Raw genomic sequence first — 21282 nt, 5'->3', positions numbered from 1 at the left:
TGCATTCTTTTTGGACACATATATACATATATGAAAAAAACTTTTTCCTATGGATTTTGGATATTGTTTGATGTTTTATTATATTGCATAGTGTTAAACAAGAAACATAACAGAAAAGGTGTCGCCAATGTCCACTCACTGGGTGTTATAGCCCAAATAAGGGGTAGTGCGAGGACTCCTAGCGCTAGATCCACAAAGCTCCACTATATTAGGGCTCATAACATGATGTTACCTGAAACCATTAACAGATTTCCCCTGAGGTTAATGCATATCCACAAAGCTAAATATATGCAAAAACAACAGTTGTTGTGTATCTGATTATCATCGGCAGGGCCGCCAAAAGATTTCCCGGGGCCCAAGACTAGAGTCTCCACATGGGCCCCCCCTGTCGGAGGCCCCTATGAGTCGTCCCCCCTCTCTTGCTCACTCTGCCCCATCTCACTCTCATACTCCGCCTCTGTATATTCCCTCCACTCTCTATCCACCCACTTTGACCTTCACTCCCACCTGTATTTCTTCCCCCCTTCCCTCTCTTACTCACCCATGTATTGCTCGATGGGAAGATGGGGCCCCGCTCCCAGATGCGGAAGTTGGGTGAGAGGGGGCGTTAAAGAGGGCCCTACATCTGAAGAGAGGTCTCCGGCGGCCCAAACATCCAGCGTTGGCCCCCCCGGCTCTCCTCCTTTGGCGGCCCTGAGCATAGGCTTAACGTCATGTTATTGTAGCGCAACGTTGCGTTGTCTTCCAATAACGTGACGTTAAGGATGTCTTAGCCTTGCTCCCATCCAGACACAACTTGAAAATGTTGGCACGTAGCCCTTTAAATATGTATATTACTGTGCATTTACCCCTTTAAGACAAAGTTCTTATGCATTTACGAATTAGAACACTTGAACTAAATGGACTTTCTGGTTTGCGACAGATTGTAATTAATTTACTTTGACTTTATTTATACAGCATATACACTGATCATAGGAACTGCTGTGCTGTATAGTAATCTTGGCTGACGAAGAAGAATTCATCCCAAGTGACTACAGGTGATTTGATTGGTTGAAACCAGCTTCTAATGTTATCAAAAGCTGTACACCTTGATAAAGATGCACTGTTACATTATGTCACAATAAAGCATTTTCTTACCAAGCTATACATTTTAATTGTTCAGGGTTGTTTTTATGTACCTGGAATTTTTTTCCACATATATAATTCGTGTGGAAGTCACCATAATCCATTGAGCACATACTATGATTTTTCAGACAGTATAATTTTTTACTATTTTGGCGTGGTGCACAATATTTCACAGAACAAGAATATATCACAAAAAGTCTACTAATATTAGTCAAGGTTTATTTACTGCTTAACATTCAATGCCAAAGTAGCTTGCATGTTAATCATCGTGTTGCAGGAGGTAGTTGAAATGTGATGGTACTAGGTACATTTTTAGCGTCACGACAGAGGACCACTACTTTCATATTGACAAATGTACAATTCCACATTCTTGTTAACGAAATCGGGACTTGTTTTAGAAAGCGTCTCTACAATCATTTTTTCCACAGCACAGATGCTTTTTTTTTTTTTTTTTTAGTAAAAAAAAACCAAGTTGTGGCCTAATGTTTAATTTACCTTACTACTTTATTAATAGAAAGTCATTGGCTGTTCCTCTCCTTGTTTTTAAACTTACAGTACATCCCTTAGAGTTCTCGGATCTCTATCCATGTGCTTTTTATTTAAGATCTAAGAATACTTATGGGTTAGAGTAAAAAAATAATAAAATACAAAAAAAGCTGTGTGTGCTGTGCACGCGCATAGTAAGGGAAACTTCTTTGTGTGTTGTCAGCAACATATAAAGTAACAATAATATTATTACTGGTTAGAGCATGAGTAAATTTGATTGGCAGGGTCATGTTTATTGGCAGCAGCGCAGTGGCAGCAGTACCGGCATCATGGATGTTGAGCGGGTGCAGGAGCTCACAGGGGGGACGGGAGGAATAGGCACATCATTCAGGGGCGGTGTTTGGTACATCACTGGGGTGTGCGTGTGTCAGTGTGCGTGCGTGCGTGTGTCAGAGTGTACGTGCATGTCAGTGTGTGCGTGTCAGAGTGTGCGCGTGCGTCAGAGTGTGCGTATGTGTCAGTGTGCGTGCGTGCATGCGTGTGTCAGTGTTCGTCCGAGTGTGCGTGCGTCAGTGTGAGTGCGTGCGTCAGAGTGTGTGTGCGCGTACGTCAGTGTGTGTGTGTGTCAGTCAATGTGTGTATGTCAGTGTATGTGTGTCTCTGTGTGTGTCCTGCCCCCTCTCTCCTGACTCCCCCCACCCCTGGCGGAGCTGCGTACCCGGGGGGCTCAGTCTGAGTCTTCTGAGCAGACCCACCCCCTGGCGGCGCGCTCAAACTCCCCCCCCCCAGCGGCGGGCTCAAACTCCCCCCCCGGCGGCGGGCTCAAACTCCCCCCGGCAGCACGCTCAAACTCCCCCCGGCGGCGGGCTCAAACTCTCCCCGGCGGCGGGTTCAAACTCTCCCCGGCGGCGAGCTCAAACTCCCCCCGGCGGCGGGCTCAAACTCCCCCCGGCGCCGGGCTCAAACTCCCCCCGGCGGCGGGCTCAAACTCTCCCCGGCGGCGGGTTCAAACTCTCCCCGGCGGCGAGCTCAAACTCCCCCCGGCGGCGGGCTCAAACTCCCCCCGGCGCCGGGCTCAAACTCCCCCCGGCGGCGGGCTCAAACTCTCCCCGGCGGCGGGCTCAAACCCCCCCCGACGGCGGGCTCAAACCCCCCCCGACGGCGGGCTCAAACCCCCCCCGACGGCGGGCTCAAACTCCCCCCGGCGGCGGGCTCAAACCCCCCCCGACGGCGGGCTCAAACTCCCCCCGGCGGCGGGCTCAAACCCCCCCCGGCGGCGGGCTCAAACTCCCCCCGGCGGCGGGCTCAAACTCCCCCCGGCGGCGGGCTCAAACTCCCCCCGGCGGCGGGCTCAAACTCTCCCCGGCGGCGGGCTCAAACCCCCCCCGACGGCGGGCTCAAACTCCCCCCGGCGGCGGGCTCAAACTCCCCCCGGCGGCGGGCTCAAACTCTCCCCGGCGCCGGGCTCAAACTCTCCCCGGCGGCGGGCTCAAACCCCCCCCGGCGGCGGGCTCAAACTCCCCCCGGCGGCGGGCTCAAACCCCCCCCGACGGCGGGCTCAAACCCCCCCCGGCGGCGGGCTCAAACTCCCCCCGGCGGCGGGCTCAAACTCCCCCCGGCGGCGGGCTCAAACTCCCCCCGGCGGCGGGCTCAAACTCTCCCCGGCGGCGGGCTCAAACCCCCCCCGACGGCGGGCTCAAACTCCCCCCGGCGGCGGGCTCAAACTCCCCCCGGCGGCGGGCTCAAACTCTCCCCGGCGGCGGGCTCAAACTCTCCCCGGCGGCGGGCTCAAACTCTCCCCGGCGGCGGGCTCAAACTCTCCCCGGCGGCGGGCTCAAACTCTCCCCGGCGGCGGGCTCAAACTCTCCCCGGCGGCGGGCTCAAACTCTCCCCGGCGGCGGGCTCAAACTCCCCCCGGCGCCGGGCTCAAACACTCCCCGGCGGCGGGCTCAAACTCTCCCCGGCGGCGGGCTCAAACTCTCCCCGGCGGCGGGCTCAAACTCTCCCCGGCGGCGCACTCAAACCCCCCCCTCTGTTACCAGAGCAGGAGGCGACAGGGCACAGTGTGGGGGGAATGGCGGCGCCGGACTATACCCGCACAGAGCTTGGCGGCAGCTGAGCTGAGCAGCGCCCCATGCTGCCTGTCGTGAGCCCAGCGGCGCATGCGCAGGCCGCAGCCAATCATTGCTCAGCCGGTGGAGTGGGCGGAAGAGAAGCTGGCATGACGCGGCAGCGGGCAGGGAACGGCGGCCGCTAGGAGCGGCGCTGGCGGCTGCCGCCGCATGTCAGCGGCCGTGTGGGGGGAGCGGCGGCCGCATGTGATTTTTGGAGTGGGCAGAACACAGCCCGGCCTCAACTGCCAGCACTGACGTCACATCCATTTCATTTTCTGTCTCCACAATCCATTTTTGTCCCATTACGAATGAGGTGCCACTAAAGAAGTTTCACTTCAATAAATCAAGAAGATTTGGAGTTGACAACGAGAGAAGATTTGGAGTGAACAACAAAAAGCTATTTATATTTCACTTTCCAAGATGAAACACCATCCTAAAGCCCTAAAAGGTCTTGCTTGTGTCAGGAAATCAAAACATTGTAAATGCTTGGTGCCGAAACACAAACAGAGTAAAGCCAGCTAAATAGTAACACCCCGGAGGAGCGTTTTAATAAGTGTGTTTGCAAAACTATTGTACAGTACAGCAAATAAAAATACCACCTGTGAGCACATGCACATGTCTCAGACAGGTCTGCAACCCTGCCTTTCCCCATTATCTCTTAGCATACAGTGCTCACCTTTTGCTTCTTACCCATTTTAATATGGACCCCAATAAGTTTATGCCTGCCGTACTAGGTTACGGCCCCGGTGTCGGCGCTGCACGGGCACCTGCCAGGCTGGCGGCGTGTGCAGCTCTGCTCCCCGTTCTGTGCACAGCTGCAGGGGAACAATGGGGGGGGGGGGGGGATGTGGTGGGGGCATGACCATAATGGTCACCCAGCAGGTTCGCCCTCATTGACTGAACCGCCAGGGGGGCCAGCGCTCCGTCGCCAGTTCTGAAGAGTTTTACTGTCTTCAGAAAAATCTGGCCGTGTCGGGCCGGCCCGATTGATGGGTGGTTCTTATCCCTGCAGCGCACGGTGCAGCAAGGACCTAGCCTAACACAGCTTTTTCAGCACTGACTGAGTTACAGAAGTGCATAGCCAGTATACCTACCCATAGCCAGCTGTTCGACCTTTTGCGTCTGATAAGTGTGAGTTGGTTATACTGGCTTTGCAATATGAAGAAGCTCATAGGGCTCCATGTTAAAATTAATAAGAATCAAAAGGTGACACTGTGTGCTCATTTGCATGACATTACCCAGAATCCCTGGCTGCCATGGAAGCACTGTATGCTAAGAGAAAATGGTGAAAAGCAGACCTGTTTGAGACGTGAATGTGCTCATAAGTGATATTTTTATTTTCTGTATACTGCATGGTGGAGTTTGTTTCTCACTTTTTTTTACCTACTATAATTTATTTCATGTTTGCGAAACTAAAAAGGTGCACTGTTAGTCTAAATAACATCTAAGAACTAATTTTGAACAAAACAGGAAGCTGACCAATAGAGGGAGAAATAGAGCCAAGAAATGTACTAAATATATCTAGCAGTCTTCCTTTATCATGCATTTAAACAACATTGCTGATACCTGGAGCGTATTTTGTGTGGGTCACATTTAAGATGGCTGTCTCAATGATCTCTTCCTGTGCTTGACGAGCAACACCCACAATACTTACTGTATCGCGGAATGATTGTATTAATCAAAGTGATGAACCTAATGGCCAATTCCCCATGTTTATTAGCAATATGTATATGTACACATATACACGGCTGTCGGCAGCTTTCGGCATGCCCAACCTCTGGCCAGGTGCACTGTGGAGCTGGTGAGGTAGCTTTAGCGAGAGAGGACCCTGTACTGCAGCTGAAGAGAGCTGGGGCCCCGCAGGACATGCTGGACCGGGCAGCCCAACGCGGGCCAAACTTCCAGCATCCGCCAGAGCTGCCGGGAACAGAACACTTGTTTCTGCTCTCCACCCATCAACCTCCCTGTATGTACATATAGATACTGTATATATATCTGCACTTGAGAGAGAGACAGTTCCCCCTGAAAAAAAGTTGACGTTGTAAAGTATCCTCATGAAGTGTGAAGAAACCTTGGGCATGGCCTTATGTTGAAATATTTTAAAGCACAGCCTTTTAAAAGTCATTACAGGTCAAGATGTATACAACAAATATTTTTTGCATGTGACCCATTTTAATCTTCTCTGTGCCAGAAGCAACTGCAATGCATCAGAGTGACCTATGTCCTTTTGCCCATCTGGCTGTAGAGGGATAACATCCAGTTTGTGTTGTGTCATTTTCATTGGATATAGCATATAGGAAATGAAACATCTGTAGTTAACAACACTTTCACTGTCAGAGGAACCTGCAGCGAAAATACTTAACTGGATATCATTATATTATATTATTTATACTAACAAGCTGTCAGACTTTGCATTTTCCTTTTTTCTTGCTTTGAGAAACATTAGCCCAAGCCGGTCCCTGTCTCATCTTGGAAGGTGACAAGATAAGCAACTCCTAAGGATTCCCTTCTCTGACCTTGTGGTTCTCCGCACAAATGTTTTTGCAGGTCAGGAGAAATCCAAGTGAACAAACAAGAGAAGGAGCTGATTTTCACTCCTCTGCAGCAAAACGTTTGCGCAAGTCACCTTGACAGATGGAGAGACATAGCTCAGCTACATAAGGGCGTTTTCTTTTTTGGGATGTTGTATTGGGTAAATCCAGTGATTTCGCATCTCTTCTTTACTATCCTTACATTTAAAAAGTTATGGTGGGTTAAAAAAAAGTGACAAAAACCCTCCATCATACAGTGTACAGCAAATAATAATACCCCTTCTGGTGCATTTGCATGTCTCGGACAAGTCTGCAACCCTATGTAGTACGGCAGGCATAAGCTTATAGGGGTCCATGTTACTATGTATAAGGAGTAAAGAGTGACACACTGAGTGCTCATTTGCTTGCCATTACCCAGAATCCCTGGCTGCAGTGGAAGCACTGTATGCTAAGGCTGTGGTCCCAGTCACTGCCACAGCGCACGGCTCGGCGTGCGCTGTGCTATCAAGCCCCGCCCCCCCCCAGTCCGGCCGGTCCCAGTCCCTACCTTGTCGCGCACCTTTCCCCAGCGGTGCGCGACAAGTTTTCAGGGAGGCAGGAGAATTTGAACTCAACATCTGCGAGGGAGGCGTGGCCACGCCCCCGCCGGCGGTTCAGCCAATAAGGGCGAACCAGCCGCGGGACGTCATGGCCACGCCCCCGCAAACCCACAGCCACGCCCCCTCCCGTCGCAAACCTTCCCTCTCCCCCCAGACTGCGGTGTAGCGCTGTGCACGCGCCGCCCCCTCGCCGGGCGCGCGTGCCACAGTGAAGACTGGGGACTCAGCCTAAGGCTGCGCTTATACAGCCGACGACGCGACCGATGACGTTACCCATCGCCATTGCGATAGTTGTAATTTAAGTTTAGGCGATGTCGCTGGCTACAAGGCCAGTGACGTCAGAAAGGGGGAAGGCAGAGGGACGGAGAAGCTCTCTGATTGGCCACAAGGGAGACCGTCGCCGAAAAAAATCAAATATCAGTGACTACCAGATTTTTGGTAGCGCTGTCGCTTGGTCGCGCCATCGCGTGCACTATAAGCACCGACGACGGCGACAATGCATTTGTTTTGATGCGATGTCGCTATAGGCGCAGCCTAAGAGATAATGGGGAAAAGGGAGGGTTGCAGACCTGTCTGAGACGTGCGAATGTGCTTACAAGTGATATTTCTCTATTTGCTGTCACTATCCTTACAATGTTGAACTGGTAAATGGTATCTGAACTGAAAATATTCAAGGTTCACGCACGGACGCTAAATGATGAGTGAATGTCTTTGAAGGAGAGAAGGGAAAACTGAAGTCATCTTGAATGTGACCCACAGAAATGTGTCTTCAAGATTTCATTTGCATCTGCAGCATTTTGATCACTTAAATAATGGGACAGTATGTTTTTAATTTGTGTTATTAAACCTGATTGGTGGTGACAACATCTTTCATAGCAGCCTAAAGGTTTGGTTTCAGTTTTTTTGTAAAACAAATAAAAGGATTTTCTCTTCTTAATTATTGAATTTCCTATTGTCCTTAACCCTTGCGATACTGGACATATTAGAGAAGCATGCAAAGAACTATAGTTGTGTAAAATGGTCCCATCATATGGCATAGCTTTACATGATAAGTACAGCCCCTTTTCTGTTACATTGCATATAAATTACCCCTCACGTTGCTTTGTGGGTGGTTAAAGTTGACACCTTCTCCAATGTGAAGCTAAAGATAATATATGTTATAGGTGTATGTAACAGTTACAGACCAGATTAAAATGTGAGACAGCCTGAGCTTTGAAAGAACTTAGACTGATAGCAGCTTTGAGAGTCTCGGGTAGATTGTTCCAGTTACGAGGTGCACAGTAAGAGAAGGAGGAGCGTCCGGATTGTTTATTGAACCTTAGGACCGTGAACAGTCTTTTGGAGTCCAACCTTTGTTAGAAAGTGCTGCATGTGGGAGCTTGTTCACATAGTGGGGTAGCTTGCCCAGGAAGTATTTGAAGGCAAGACAGGAAAAATTAACTATGCGCCTTGACTCATGTGATGGCCAATCTAGTTCTTTGAGCATTTTGCAGTGATGTGTGCTGTAGTTACATTGGAGGACAAAGTGGCATATTGAGTTGGAGTGGGTGACTACTTTGTTAAGGTGAGTTTGGGGTGCTGTACCATATACTATGTCTCAATAGTCTATAACTGGCATTAGCAATTAGCTGTGCAATCTGCTTTCTGACAAGCTGGCACAGGGAGCATTTGTTCCTACAAAGTACACCTAGTTTGGCATAGGTTTTGGACATCAGGGTATCAATGTGCAACCCAAATGTTAAATGGGAGTCAAACAATATGCCCAGATATTTAAAACTGGTGACGGGGGCTAGGATGGTATTAGAGTTGGTTCTGATCTGTAGCTCCATCATTGGTAGCTTTAGAAATGTCGCCTTGGTCCCAAATACCATTGTTACAGTCTAGCCAGTAGTTAAAAACAGTTTGTTTTGGGAAAGCCACTTTTGAAGTCTCTAAAAATCAGATGGAAGTACGTGTCCAAGGTCAGAGAGGCTAGGGCTGTGTGCATATAAGATTGTGTCATCCGCATACATGTGCATTAAAGCTGCCTTACAAGTTGTAGGTAGATCGCTGATGAAGACTGAAAATAGTACGGGCCGCAGAACAGAGCCTTGCGGGACACCGCAGGTGATATCCAAGGGATTAGAGCCCGAAATAGACACATGTTGGGATCTACCTGATAGGTAGGAGTGAAACCAGTTTAAAACATGTTCCCCTATTCCAGGACAGTATAGCTTGTTTGAAATGGATAGTTAACAGAATATTTCGCAAGTATGTGATTAGAACTAAAAAAGAGGACATTGAGATCAGGAAATGAATCTATATATTTATAATTTTGGGGATTACGTGATGTGAAGAAGTATTTTTATGCATGCAATATCTCTGCTATAATTCTGCAACATTCTGGTTTAGTCAGAACAGTTTAGTAGTTCACTGCATTGCATTATACTGAAGAGCAGACCCTTTTGACTGTACACAATTGGGAATATGTTGCGTTTCTCACTCAGTGGCGCTTACATTTTAAATTGTTTCGCTATTAAAAAATCGTTTACAATTCACTGCAAAAGTGAGGATGAGAAACAAATGAATTTGGCTGTGACTCTGAGGATTTGTGTGTTAGTGAAACATTGGTGCAAATTAGGAATATAAGTGACTTGTCTTTTTTTCATTCCTCTCTTTGGAAGTACAGAAGATCTACCCTAAAAAAAGGTATTCTGGGTGCATTTGCCTGCCGCACTGCATAATTGTGGAGTTAAACATACCATATTGTATATTCTGTGTGCTCTACTCTTAAAAGAATCGCAGCAAGTAATTATGAGCAGGAAAATAATAGATGGAAACATATCTATTAAGACTTCTATTCTTGATATGTTCAATTTAGGGCTGCTAAGTGACGCAACCCTCACAGACCCATACGCCCTTTTACCCCCAAAATAAATAAGAAAAAAAGTCTAGAAAACATTAAAAGCATTGTTTCTAGATTGAAAGCTCTCGTAAGTACTCAGGAGCAGGGCCCTCATTACCATTTGTATCGGGTTGTCCTTACTTGGTATGTCATTCTGTTTATATAATATACATAACCCCCGCTGTACCACGCTGCAGATTATGGTGGCGCTTTACAAATAAAGGATAATATAATAATTTGTAATTCACCTTAAGAGGTCACAGCTTGACACATTGGGGATTCTGTATAACACAGATACTTACCTTCCAGAGAATAGCAACTATCTTCAATATTGACATGTTTGTGACATACCTCCATTCAGTTCTAGAGCTCAATGGCTGGGAGTCATCATAGAGTAGTGAGGGTTATCGTGCCCCCATCCGCTGGTAACGACCATTGAACTAAATGGCAGTCACAGCCAGATTGTGTGCTATACCCTGCATCTTTGATGACTCCTGACCTATGTACCAAGGGGTACGTGTGCGCTGACGCAGCTGCGTACAAATAAATAGCATTTTGTTTTGTGTCTGAGACGCGACATATTTACGATGTGTATTGCTACTGTTTTTTTAATTTGGTGTATTCTGCACTAAAACACCAAGACTTTCGCCACCTCTAAGGCGACAGAGAAAACCAACGCAGAAAACGCTAGGAAAAGTAACGCAAGACGCACATTTTTTTAATACATAGACCTGCACCAATATGCATATGTAACCCTCCCCAATTCCTCCAAAAATCCCTCTTCTTGTCGCCGGCAGATGCAGATATACCTGAAAATGACGCAACTAAGATTAAGGGTTAAAAGGAAAGCACTCTCGTGGACTTGTGCAAAGTGCTATTTAATTACCAGTGGATCACTTTGCACAAGTCCACGGCAGTGCTTTCCTTTTTACCCCTATATGTGCAGCATGGATTTTTCTATGCCCCCCAGTTTGCACCCATGGCATAAACACCCCTTAAACGAGTGCTCCTTTTACCCCAACTAAGATTAATACATAGACACTGCCGGGCGCAAGTATATTTCAGTGCGAGATGCGACAATAATAACGACTTTGTGCCGGAATTTGCCTGTTGAGAACATAGGATCCCCAAATACCTACACATGGAGTGTTACTCTTTGATTGACAGGGTGTCCCCTTATTGAACTAAAACCCTTAAATCTCTTAAAATGAACGTACTGTTATATTTCCTGCAGTCAGAGAAGATTTGAATGTGATTTATTTGTAAAGTTGGGCAGCTTAGTTCCTGTTTTCCTTGGGGCACCTACTGCACCGACACACTTTATTCGAGCAAATACCCGGTATGTACCTGGCAGATACCTGGAATGCGCCACTCCTCACCTCTGACAAGCCCCGTTGCATTTGCCTTCCCAGCCTGGGTTCATGCCTGGATGATTGGCGGCTGATCTGTTAAATGATAATGATTAGGATTTAATAGGCTGCAATGCTTCGCGTGTCTACCAGATGGCATAAATTCATGAATTGTAATGCAGTATATATATATATACTGTGCAGTATTGCAGACAGCGGGAATAAAATGCTTCAATCCCTGCTTGGAAAATAACTCAATGCACTCGGGCAGAAAACAGTCACAAACCTCAATACACCCGGGTATACCCGAATTCGTGGGACTAGCCAAGCTCGAATAAAGTGTGTCGCCAGTGTAACACACTATTTTCAGTTTCATTTTGTAAAAACAGTGTATGAATATTGTTATGCTACAATTATTCGGGAGGGGGCTGGAACAGGCTCCTTACATCTCGCCGCCAACACATAAAAGAATTCAACCCTTCCTGGAATCCACCTCCTCGCCCATAGGGGGAGGGTCATGTGACTGCTTTAGCTGTATAAAACCAATACCCCTTCTGCATTTGCAGGACCTGCATTGGCATTTTAGTGAGGCATTTAAAGTGAGCTTTTAAATGAGAAGATAGTTAGACTATAGTTTGACTAAAGGTGACTGGGGACTGCATCCTACTGCACATGGCAACAAACGGTGAGCTATTCTGATCACACTATGATTCCTGCTGTTTAGTCTGCGCACACACACACACCTGGCTCAAAACAGCTCCATGCAGCATTACCTACCTCTGCCATAATGAACCTGCTTTTTACCTCCACTTTGTTCTTTCTCATGGCCTCATTGGAATGTTATTCTCTTTATCCACTACATACGCCTCCCTCCTGGCCCACACCCAACATCATCATACATCCTGGATTACTCAAAAGCCTTGCACTATCTACTGAATGTTGGTGCAGAACTCTGAAAACCAGCACACCAACCACCACACACACAAATGGCAAACATCATAAAGTAACAACTTGCAAACAACTACTCAAATTTCTAATCATACTATTACTCTCTTTAGCATGTGATATTGAATCTAACCCAGGCCCTCCCACTTCAACTCTGTCCCACACCCCTGAGAATACCCCCTTCAAATTCCAAAAAGGGCTATCTGTCACCCATATAAATATCCGGAGTCTACTGCCCAAACTGGATGAACTAAGAGCATGGTGCCTTGTGCATAAACCAAAAGCCATCGTTCTTACAGAAACATGGCTAACCCCTAAAACCCCTGATGCACATATTGCCATTCAGGGATACTCCATTTTTAGGTGAGATAGGTCAAAGAGAGGAGGAGGGGTGTTATTTTATATTGCAGACACATTACAATTTACACTGTTAAATTGCCCCCCAAGCCAAACCTCTTTTGAAATCCTAGTTGGCAGAATCTGCCTCCCCTTTTCTAAGCCCATCTTGCTAGCTGGCATCTACCGCCCCCCTAAAGCCCCTCTACAATCTCTGACTGATATCACCCAGTTTCTTGGCTCCATTTCCTCTCTGAATGAGAAGAGTGAGCTGCTAGTTCTTGGGGATTTCAACTTCAATTGGCTTGACCCTAAAAACCACAAAATCCACACACAAATTAAATCGCTTAACCTATCGCAACTCATTTCCCAACCCACACGGACAAACCTGAAATCGCACAACCATTCCTTGCTTGACTAGATACTCTCCTCAAATCACAGCAGAATCCAATCCTCTGGCATCCTTCCTGACATTTTCAGTGACCATGCAATAGTGTACTGTGTAAGGAAAATTAAACCGCCCCAATCAAGCCCTAAAGTTCTCCTCACTAGAACATTCAGAAACTTTAACCCACAACAGTTTCTGGATGACCTTACCAACTGCCCTTGGCACAGAATCGATTTAATTCCTGACCCTGATTCTGCACTCGACTATTTCCAATCCGAGTTCTTAAAACTCTGTGATACCCATGCTCCACTACGCAGAATAAGGGTACGGGGTGCCCACCTTCCATGGGTTACACCTGACCTTATAGCACTCTACCAGTTCAGGGATGCCTTGTGGAAAAGCCACAAAGTAACTGGCACTACCAAGGATCTCAATCACTACAGATGCCTGCGGAACATGTGCACAAGGCAAACAAGGCATGCAAAAGCACAATATTACTCTGAAAATCTCCACCAGAACACATCAAACCCAGCTAACTTCTGGAAGGTTATCAACAACATATTCCAGCCTACTAACCATCAACAGCCAAGTAACATCACTAAGGGCGATATTACTCTGACAAACCCCACCGACATTGCAAATGCATTCAATGATTACTTTGTGGGGTGTGCTACTAACTTATTAGCGAAACGCAGCCCAGACCACAAACCTGAATCTCATCCTGGGAGTACCCCTATAGCCCCACCTCCTCCCAACACTGCCCACAAATTTCAATTTTGCCCAGTATCCGAAGAGGAGATTACACAAGCACTTCTCAAATTAAAACTAAGCAGCCAATGTGGACCTGATTTACTACAATCTAGGTTCCTAAGACTTGGTGCCCCAGCAATTGCCAAACCAATTGCTTCCATAGTCAACTCTATCCTGTCTGCAGGCCATATCCCTAAGACCTGGAAAGCTGCCAGAGTTGTCCCAATCTTCAAAAGTGGGGACAAAAACACTGTCTCAAACTACAGGCCAATCTCCCTTCTCCCAATCCTATCCAAAGTCATGGAAAAATGTGTCCACTCCCAATTAAGCGATTACTATAACAAGACAAATTTCCCTAGCCAATTCCAATCTGGCTTTCGCCCCAAACACTCTACCGTAACTACCCTGCTAAAAATTTGCAATGAAATCCAGTGTGGAATGGAACGGGGTCAACTCACTGGTGCAGTATTCCTAGATTTTGCAAAGGCTTTTGATACTGTTGATCATGCCATCCTGCTTAACAAACTCCAGAGCTCTGGAATAGGGAAGCATGCTTTAAACTGGTTTCAGTCCTACCTATCAGGTAGATCCCAGCATGTGTCCATCTCTGGCTCTAACTCTAACCCCCTGGATATCACCTGTGGCGTCCCGCAAGGCTCTGTTCTGGGGCCCCTACTCTTCTCAGTGTTCATCAATGATCTCCCCACAGTTTGTCAGGAAGCCTCAATACACATGTATGCAGAAGACACAATCCTATATGCACACAGCCATAGCCTCTCTGACCTTCAACACATACTTCAGTCTGACTTTTTGAGACTCGAAAACTGGATTTCTCAAAACAAACTGTTTTTAAACACTGACAAGACTGTAACAATGGTATTTGGGACCAAGACTAAATTTTTAAAGCTTCCAGCGACTGAGCTCCACATTAGAACCAACACTAACACCACCCTAACTCCTGTTACTAGTTTTAAATACCTGGGCATATGGCTTGACTCCCACTTAACATTCGGGATGCACATTGATACCCTGACAACCAAGACCTATGTCAAACTAGGGGTACTTTACAGGAAAAAACCCTCCCCAAGTCTCCTGGTCAGAAAACGTATCGTACAGCAGATGCTAATGCCAATTATTGACTATGGAGACATAGTATATGGCTCGGCAACTCAATCCCACCTTAGCAAACTTGACACCCTCTACAATTCAATTTGTCGTTTTGTTCTCCAATGCAACTATAACACACATCACTGCGAAATGCTCAAAGAACTAGATTGGTCATCACTGGAGTCTAGGCGCAAAGTTCACCTTTCCTGTCTTGCCTTCAAATACTTTCTGGGCAAGCTACCCAGCTATCTGAACAAGCTCCTCACCCCTACCACATGCAGCACTTATCATCTGAGATCTGACTCCAAAAGACTGTTCATGGTCCCAAGGCTCAACAAAGTATCCGGCCGCTCCTCCTTCTCTTACCGTGCGCCCCAAAACTGGAACAACCTACCAGAGACTCTCACATCCACCACCAGTTTAAGTTCTTTCAAAACTAAGGCTGTCTCACATTTTAATCTGGTCTGTAACTGTTACATAAGCCTATAATATACATCTTCTCTAACTGTGCATGCAATGTATTGTATATAATGTATACCCTGTTCATTTATGTAACTGTATTTGTAACCATGTATTATTTGTCATATTAACTATGCCCAGGACACACTTGAAAACGAGAGGTAACTCAATGTATTACTTCCTGGTAAAACATTTTTATAAATAAATAAAAATAGCGAAAGTGAAATATTTACGTCGCTGTATTTCTTTTCTTGTAAAATATTTCAAATAAATATAGAAATGTGACAAGCAATAACAATTTAAAAAAAACAAAAAACAGCTCCCTTTAATGCCTATGCCCATCAGCTTTACCCACACTTGTGTTATAATCACCGATATGAAGGCTGGTATCCTCCTCTTCCTCTCTGGCCCCTACGCCTCGATCTATACTCCATGGGGAAAGCTGGAGAGAACATAACATGCACATTTTTGGAATAGCAAATGTTTCTTTAAAGTACAGAGTATTAGAACAAAAGCTGCAATACACTTGAGGTGATGGGCGACCTAAGCACAGGTATGGCTTTCCTATCCAGTCAAGCACCACATCAGGCCCCTTTTTGACAAGACTCCAATATTACGCAGGAGTTTAGGAAAGAAGAAATGCGACAGTCACTGTTTAGCAATGGGGAGCTCTCGGCATAGAACGCCCGGAGTACAGTTCCTTGACTAGCCAACTCATTTAGCCTCTGTTTGAATGTGCTTGGTGTGTAGGTTTTGTACTATTGCTTTTGCATCTTTACTCGCTCAATGTGCAGTGGAAGCAGAGTTCTAAGGCCGCGCTTATAGTCCCGCCGACGGTGATGCTGCGGTTGCTGAAAAAAATCAAATTGAATTGACTTCCAGCGATCGCGACCAAGCCGTCGCGCCGCTCCTACCATAAGCGCACGCAACGGATGCAATACTTTTGTTTTGGCGCGACGTGGCGTTGCCGTGACTATAAGCGCGGCCTAAGACTCAGAATCTGTTTTTTTTTCCGGGGAGGCACCGGGAATCCTAAGTAAACAAGGTGCAAGAAAGATGACGTTAAGTGCACTAAATTATTCAGCTTTAATTAAGAAAATGTGGCAAAAAAAAATATGGAGTCTCCTCCGAGTCATTATTCTAGTGCCAATCCTAATCATTTCTCAAATGTTATATGGAGTTTCTTGTTGTCTAGAAAAAGGTGCTGGTAATTAGATTTTGTCCCCCCCCCAAATAAATCTGATAAGATTATGCTGTGAGTACTTTTGAGCGTCTGGTTTATTCTGACAAACAGGTCCATATTTACTAAGTGGTGCTATGCCATAAAACAACTTCCACCCCGGAAGACACTGTACAGCGCATGGAACTGAACGAGCCAGAAGTTATCGTATGTAATAGCACCACTTAGTATATATGGGCCACAATGGCCGGATTACATGGAATTAACTTATTCTGATGCCATTTTAGCTTCTAGAACAATATAAAGGTCAATTCCACGTAGTCACCAAACAAACATGATCTGTCTGATGTGCATTGAGATCTTATTGCCTTTATAACTCTTCAACTCAGGGGATTGAGCTTGCGGGGAATGTGTGTGCCTTTATAACTCTTCAACCTTACAACAGTAACCCAGAAGCTCTTTAGGGCAGAGGTTCATTTTACCCTATGCTTCCCTTAATGTTTATAACCCCTGTACTGTATTGTAATTTCATGTATTTTAAGGTACCTACCTGTATATTGACATTGCAAAGTGCTGTAAGCCTAGTTGGCACTAATACAAAAAAGTTAGAATTTCAAAGCTGGAGGAGGATACTGCACATCTAATAAGAACATTAACACACTACAGGCACCTCGGAAGGAGTGATGTGTTGACGGTCTCTCCTGGGTTACCAGATTAAAAAAAGACCTTAACGGAAAACTATTGCGAGAATTTAAGATAAAACAGATTCAATTGATTGGATTGATAGCTTAGACAGCTTAGGAATTAAGCTCTCTAGAGAAGGGATTTCCTTCTCACACTGTTTGCCTTTTTACCGTAAACAGTCATCCTTCTAATGTGTCCCTGTATTCAGTATGTTTGTATATTTATAGGTGCAACATGATATCCATGTTATCCAACACTGTGTAACAATGAAATTCATACGATTTGTTCCGTAGGACACGTCACCTTCCACAGGCCCAAAATGGAGTAATATCCTGGCGATCCAGGGCAAAGAAAGACATTTTTATAGAAACCAATAGTTTCTTTTAGACTTACCTTCATGTTCTAAGTGCACCTTTTTGCAATCTGGGCCATTAACTCCTCTAACTCCTCTAATACTGTAATTGACAAAACTCAACTGCATGAAAAAGTGTCTAAAGTTTTCTGTTGAGTTGTAATATCCAATTGACTCAATATCTGATTTAATGATATATATTACATGTTGATATTTAGTTGATGGAATCCTTCTATTAATGTTTCCCTTTGTTAGAACCTTATGGTTTCCTCTGGCATATCAGATTCAATTAGCTATAGTCGTTGAATTAATTATGCAGCCAGCACTACCACTTTTTTGTTTATTTTCTGTTTTGGTTTTCCTTGTATTACACTAGGGGTTACTTTGCGTTTGCTTACTTGGCTTACTTTTAGGTTGCTTGGGTATCATTGTTCTTTTTGTCAGGATTAGCCATCCATACTATATATATCCATACTATATGTGTGCCTGTCACTTTGAGAACGTTACATTATCACACGAAACATCTAATAAATCCTATTTTGGGGGCTGAAATTGTGAGCGCCTGTCTCCAGATACTCATTGTTCTAGATGCAATCCGGTTCAGCATCCTATATTGTTCTTATGTGAGTGCCCTTTACACAATCTGCTGGCTGTGTGCTTAAAGCACGATCTTATACTGGGGAGGGATACTTTTATTTTTTACTCTATAAAATGAACCGGCTGCACTGAATGTAAAGCAGCAACAAGCCTTTTCATTTTATTCTCCGTGCATAACAGCCTTATTCTCCACTCTGGGGGCCTCCTAGTTTAGCAAATATATAAAGGTTAACATCGCATACTGTTTCCAGCAATGGTTACACGCTTGCTGGTCAGGCAATTCCTGAAGATAACTTCTCGACATCCAAAGATGGAAACATGAAAGTGTAACTTCGTCAGAGCTGTGGGTCCCCATGTGTTATGGCCAATTCTGTTTTGAACAGTAACCCGTGTTCAATTAAACATAACCCACATAAGTACCTACACACAGAAGAACCTACAGTTCTACTAAGAGTAGACTCCGCATACAGACAAGATTCTAGATCCTGCACTTGATTAACCCTCCACATCTGGGTAATTTCTCTGAAGAGCTCATTATAAAACATCGGATACATTTCTGATGGCTATACAAGCATGTGTAGCACACACAGGTCGAATGCTTTATTTGGTGCCCAGCGCCCGCACAGTATGTGTATTACCTGGACTTTGCGTGTCCTGTGTCATAACTTGTTCAGGAGCACCGTGTAGCTCGCTTCCTCTACCCCCGTGCTCACATGGAGGAGTAAAGTGTGACCGCTGTCCTCTGGGAAAGGATGGGCCTGGTCTCCCTGCAAAGAATAACATGGGGGAGATGGCAGAAAGGCATACGACATGTTAGTATTTAATTTGAAGCTAAAATCACATGGTGCTCCATAAATTTGAAGGCAGGCATCACCAATACTTTTCCTCATTTTGAAGTTATAAAAGAAGAACAGGGATTTTCCATGTTATCATTTTAGTGCAGGAAGTTTTAGGTATCATCTATGTCAGGGGCGCGCAAACTTATTTTGCTGCACCCCCCTGCCTTGCTCCCTCCACCGCCCCCCCTTTACCTCGCGTGGCGTCATTGTGTGATGTCATCGCACGTGACCCGCGACGTTACCATGGCAACCGTGACGGCACATGACCCCGCGGCGTCATTTGATGCCGCGCTGCCATGGTCACGCGTCCCGAAGCTGGCTGAACCTTGATAAGTAGAGGTTGCAGAGGCCTTACGTGGTCCCCCGGCATTTAATTTAAATGCCCCGGGGAAGAGCGCAGGACCTCTGCAACAACCCGCGCCCCCCCCCAAAAAAAAAAATCTCTATGTCATTTCACATCTCTCCCTAGATGACAGGAACGTAACTAAATGATCTAGCAACATAAATCCCACACAGAACCATGAAGTCTATTCATTAGTATGATTTAACTTTGTTATTTCATTGATATTTTATTTATTTTGTTCACCGTTTACACAAACATTCAGATTTTGACTTTTGAATCTAATCTTTTTGAAACTTGGAATAATATCAACCAGCACGTTCAGCTAATCAATAGATATCACTGCACCAGATTCCCTGTTTTTATGATATTTTGTTAATAGTTTATTTCGGTTGACATGTTTCGGATAACAGTATCAGCCTAAAATCGATAAATGGTCTATGGCTTTATTGTGCTATTATACACTTGCTTTGTTGCTCCCAATCAATTATTTGTAAAGTGGTTTGGCTAGATTTTTTCTTCAAAACAGTTAACAAAATACACAGATTCCCAACAAGCTCTGAGAAACCCCAACCATTACCCACCAATTTCCAAGTTGGCAGGTCAGTTTCATTTTGGCAGGTTATGATAGATCCAATGTGATCATTCTTCCTGTAATTATATAGGTAAATAAGAATTTTAACCCAGGTGAGTGTCAGGACCTGCTTCGGTCATGACTTGAATGTGGCAGCAGTCTTAAGACGCTTTGGCCAAAGGGTTAAACTAAATGACCCTTTTTACAAGAGATATATAGGTATTGCACTGTGTGTTTTTGTCACATTGGAAGTAGCTTTGGGCATCTTTGTTTTCTGTTGTATACATTTAGCCACGCCCACTAGCACTCCTTTTGACACTCTATATATATATATATATATAATGTGGTAATGGTTGGGGTTTCTCAGAGCTTGTTGGGAATCTGTGTATTTAGATTTTTTTTCCTACCCATTCATCCAAACTCAATGCAGAACAGACCTGTAAACATTAGGGTGTGCATATCCTAGTCCACGAGTGGCAAACTCTAGCCCTCAAAGGCCACCAATAGGTCAGGTTTTAAGGATATCTCAGCTTCAGCACAGGTGGCTCAGACAACGACTCAGCCACTGTTTGAGCCACCTGTGCTGAAGCAGAATATCCTGAAACCCTGACCTGTTGGTGGCCCTCGAGGGCGGGAGTTGACCACCCTTGTCCTAAGCACTGCTCATCATGGATTACCTGGATGGTGTGTCGGCTGTCTAGGATCATCATGCCACTCATTTCTTCTACTCTCATGTCCATATGGAGGAGTACATTGTGACCTATTTTCTGTGGCAAAGGAGCTGCCTGGTCTCCCTGCAAAGAAAATGAGAGGTTCTGTTTTGTAATTAAAGTGAACCAAATGGCCTGAACACCATTAGCACTGTTAAAGGTCAGGGCATAGCCAGGGCTTTACCAGTGGTTGGGCATCTGGAAAAACCAGTGGAGCAGCTAGAAGCCAGACCACAAGGCAAGTCTCTCGTTTTGTCACCCCCTCCACACCCAGGCTATGGGATCACTTACAGAACAGCAAAGAGAGAAGGAAAGAGCCAAGTCATGGGGCAACGTCCAAAGTATTATAATGCATTTTGGGCTGCAACTTTCCCATGCACATGAAAGTCGCACCTCAAAATGAATTGACGCACCCACCGTGGACCCTCTGCAGTTTGGCGTGTGCAGGCAGGGCCTATGATGTCTGTTTACCAGTTCTTGTCTGACTAGGCCCTACTCTGGCTATGCCACTGGGTAAAGCTGGGCTCTGGAGCAGGGTGAGATTAAAATCAGAAGCATGATTTACAGAGGAAGCGACAATCTCATACTTGAAGTATAATTGGAAAACAATTAAAGCGTATAAAAGTGTATGAAATGTAAGGGCCAGCATCATAACTCCATAAAAGAATCCTTTGTTGTTACCACAAAGGTATTAAAGTATTTCCTATTGTTTGTATTCATTGATACAGTGCCAAGCATATACGCAGCACTTTACTAAGATTATATATCAGACTTAATACCGGCAGAATAATGCAATTAGGAATTAGTGCATAAGACATCAAAGTAAACATTGAGAGAAAGGAGGCCATCTTGTTAAGAGCTTACAATCTAAATATCTTGATTAAAGTACAACATAGGGAGTGTGCCTGTTTCCTTACTATGGGGGTCATGCAG

At 45.4% G+C, this 21282-nt stretch overlaps 1 protein-coding gene across 7 annotated transcripts in view; it reads right to left on the bottom strand.

Annotated features, from left to right (window-relative positions):
* The window catches only part of FAM120B (family with sequence similarity 120 member B), a 140481-nt gene that overhangs the window by 541 nt on the left and 118658 nt on the right, over positions 1 to 21282 (bottom strand). For 5 of the 7 annotated variants that reach the window (XM_075597018.1, XM_075597017.1, XM_075597014.1 and 2 more), the window contains exons 9-11: positions 20317 to 20433; positions 18525 to 18653; positions 15446 to 15515 (exon numbers count right to left, since the gene is read on the bottom strand). In XM_075597018.1, the coding sequence (XP_075453133.1) occupies positions 15446 to 15515; positions 18525 to 18653; positions 20317 to 20433 (316 nt within the window). Of the gene's footprint in view, positions 1 to 15428; positions 15516 to 18524; positions 18654 to 20316; positions 20434 to 21282 lie in introns of all 7 variants that reach the window. The other 2 variants (XM_075597020.1, XM_075597021.1) reach the window with 2 other exon arrangements.

This window comes from Ascaphus truei, chromosome 4, assembly GCF_040206685.1.
Source record: "Ascaphus truei isolate aAscTru1 chromosome 4, aAscTru1.hap1, whole genome shotgun sequence".
In the NCBI taxonomy this organism is placed as follows: domain Eukaryota; kingdom Metazoa; phylum Chordata; class Amphibia; order Anura; family Ascaphidae; genus Ascaphus; species Ascaphus truei.
This window is presented reverse-complemented; position numbering and strand designations above follow the sequence as displayed.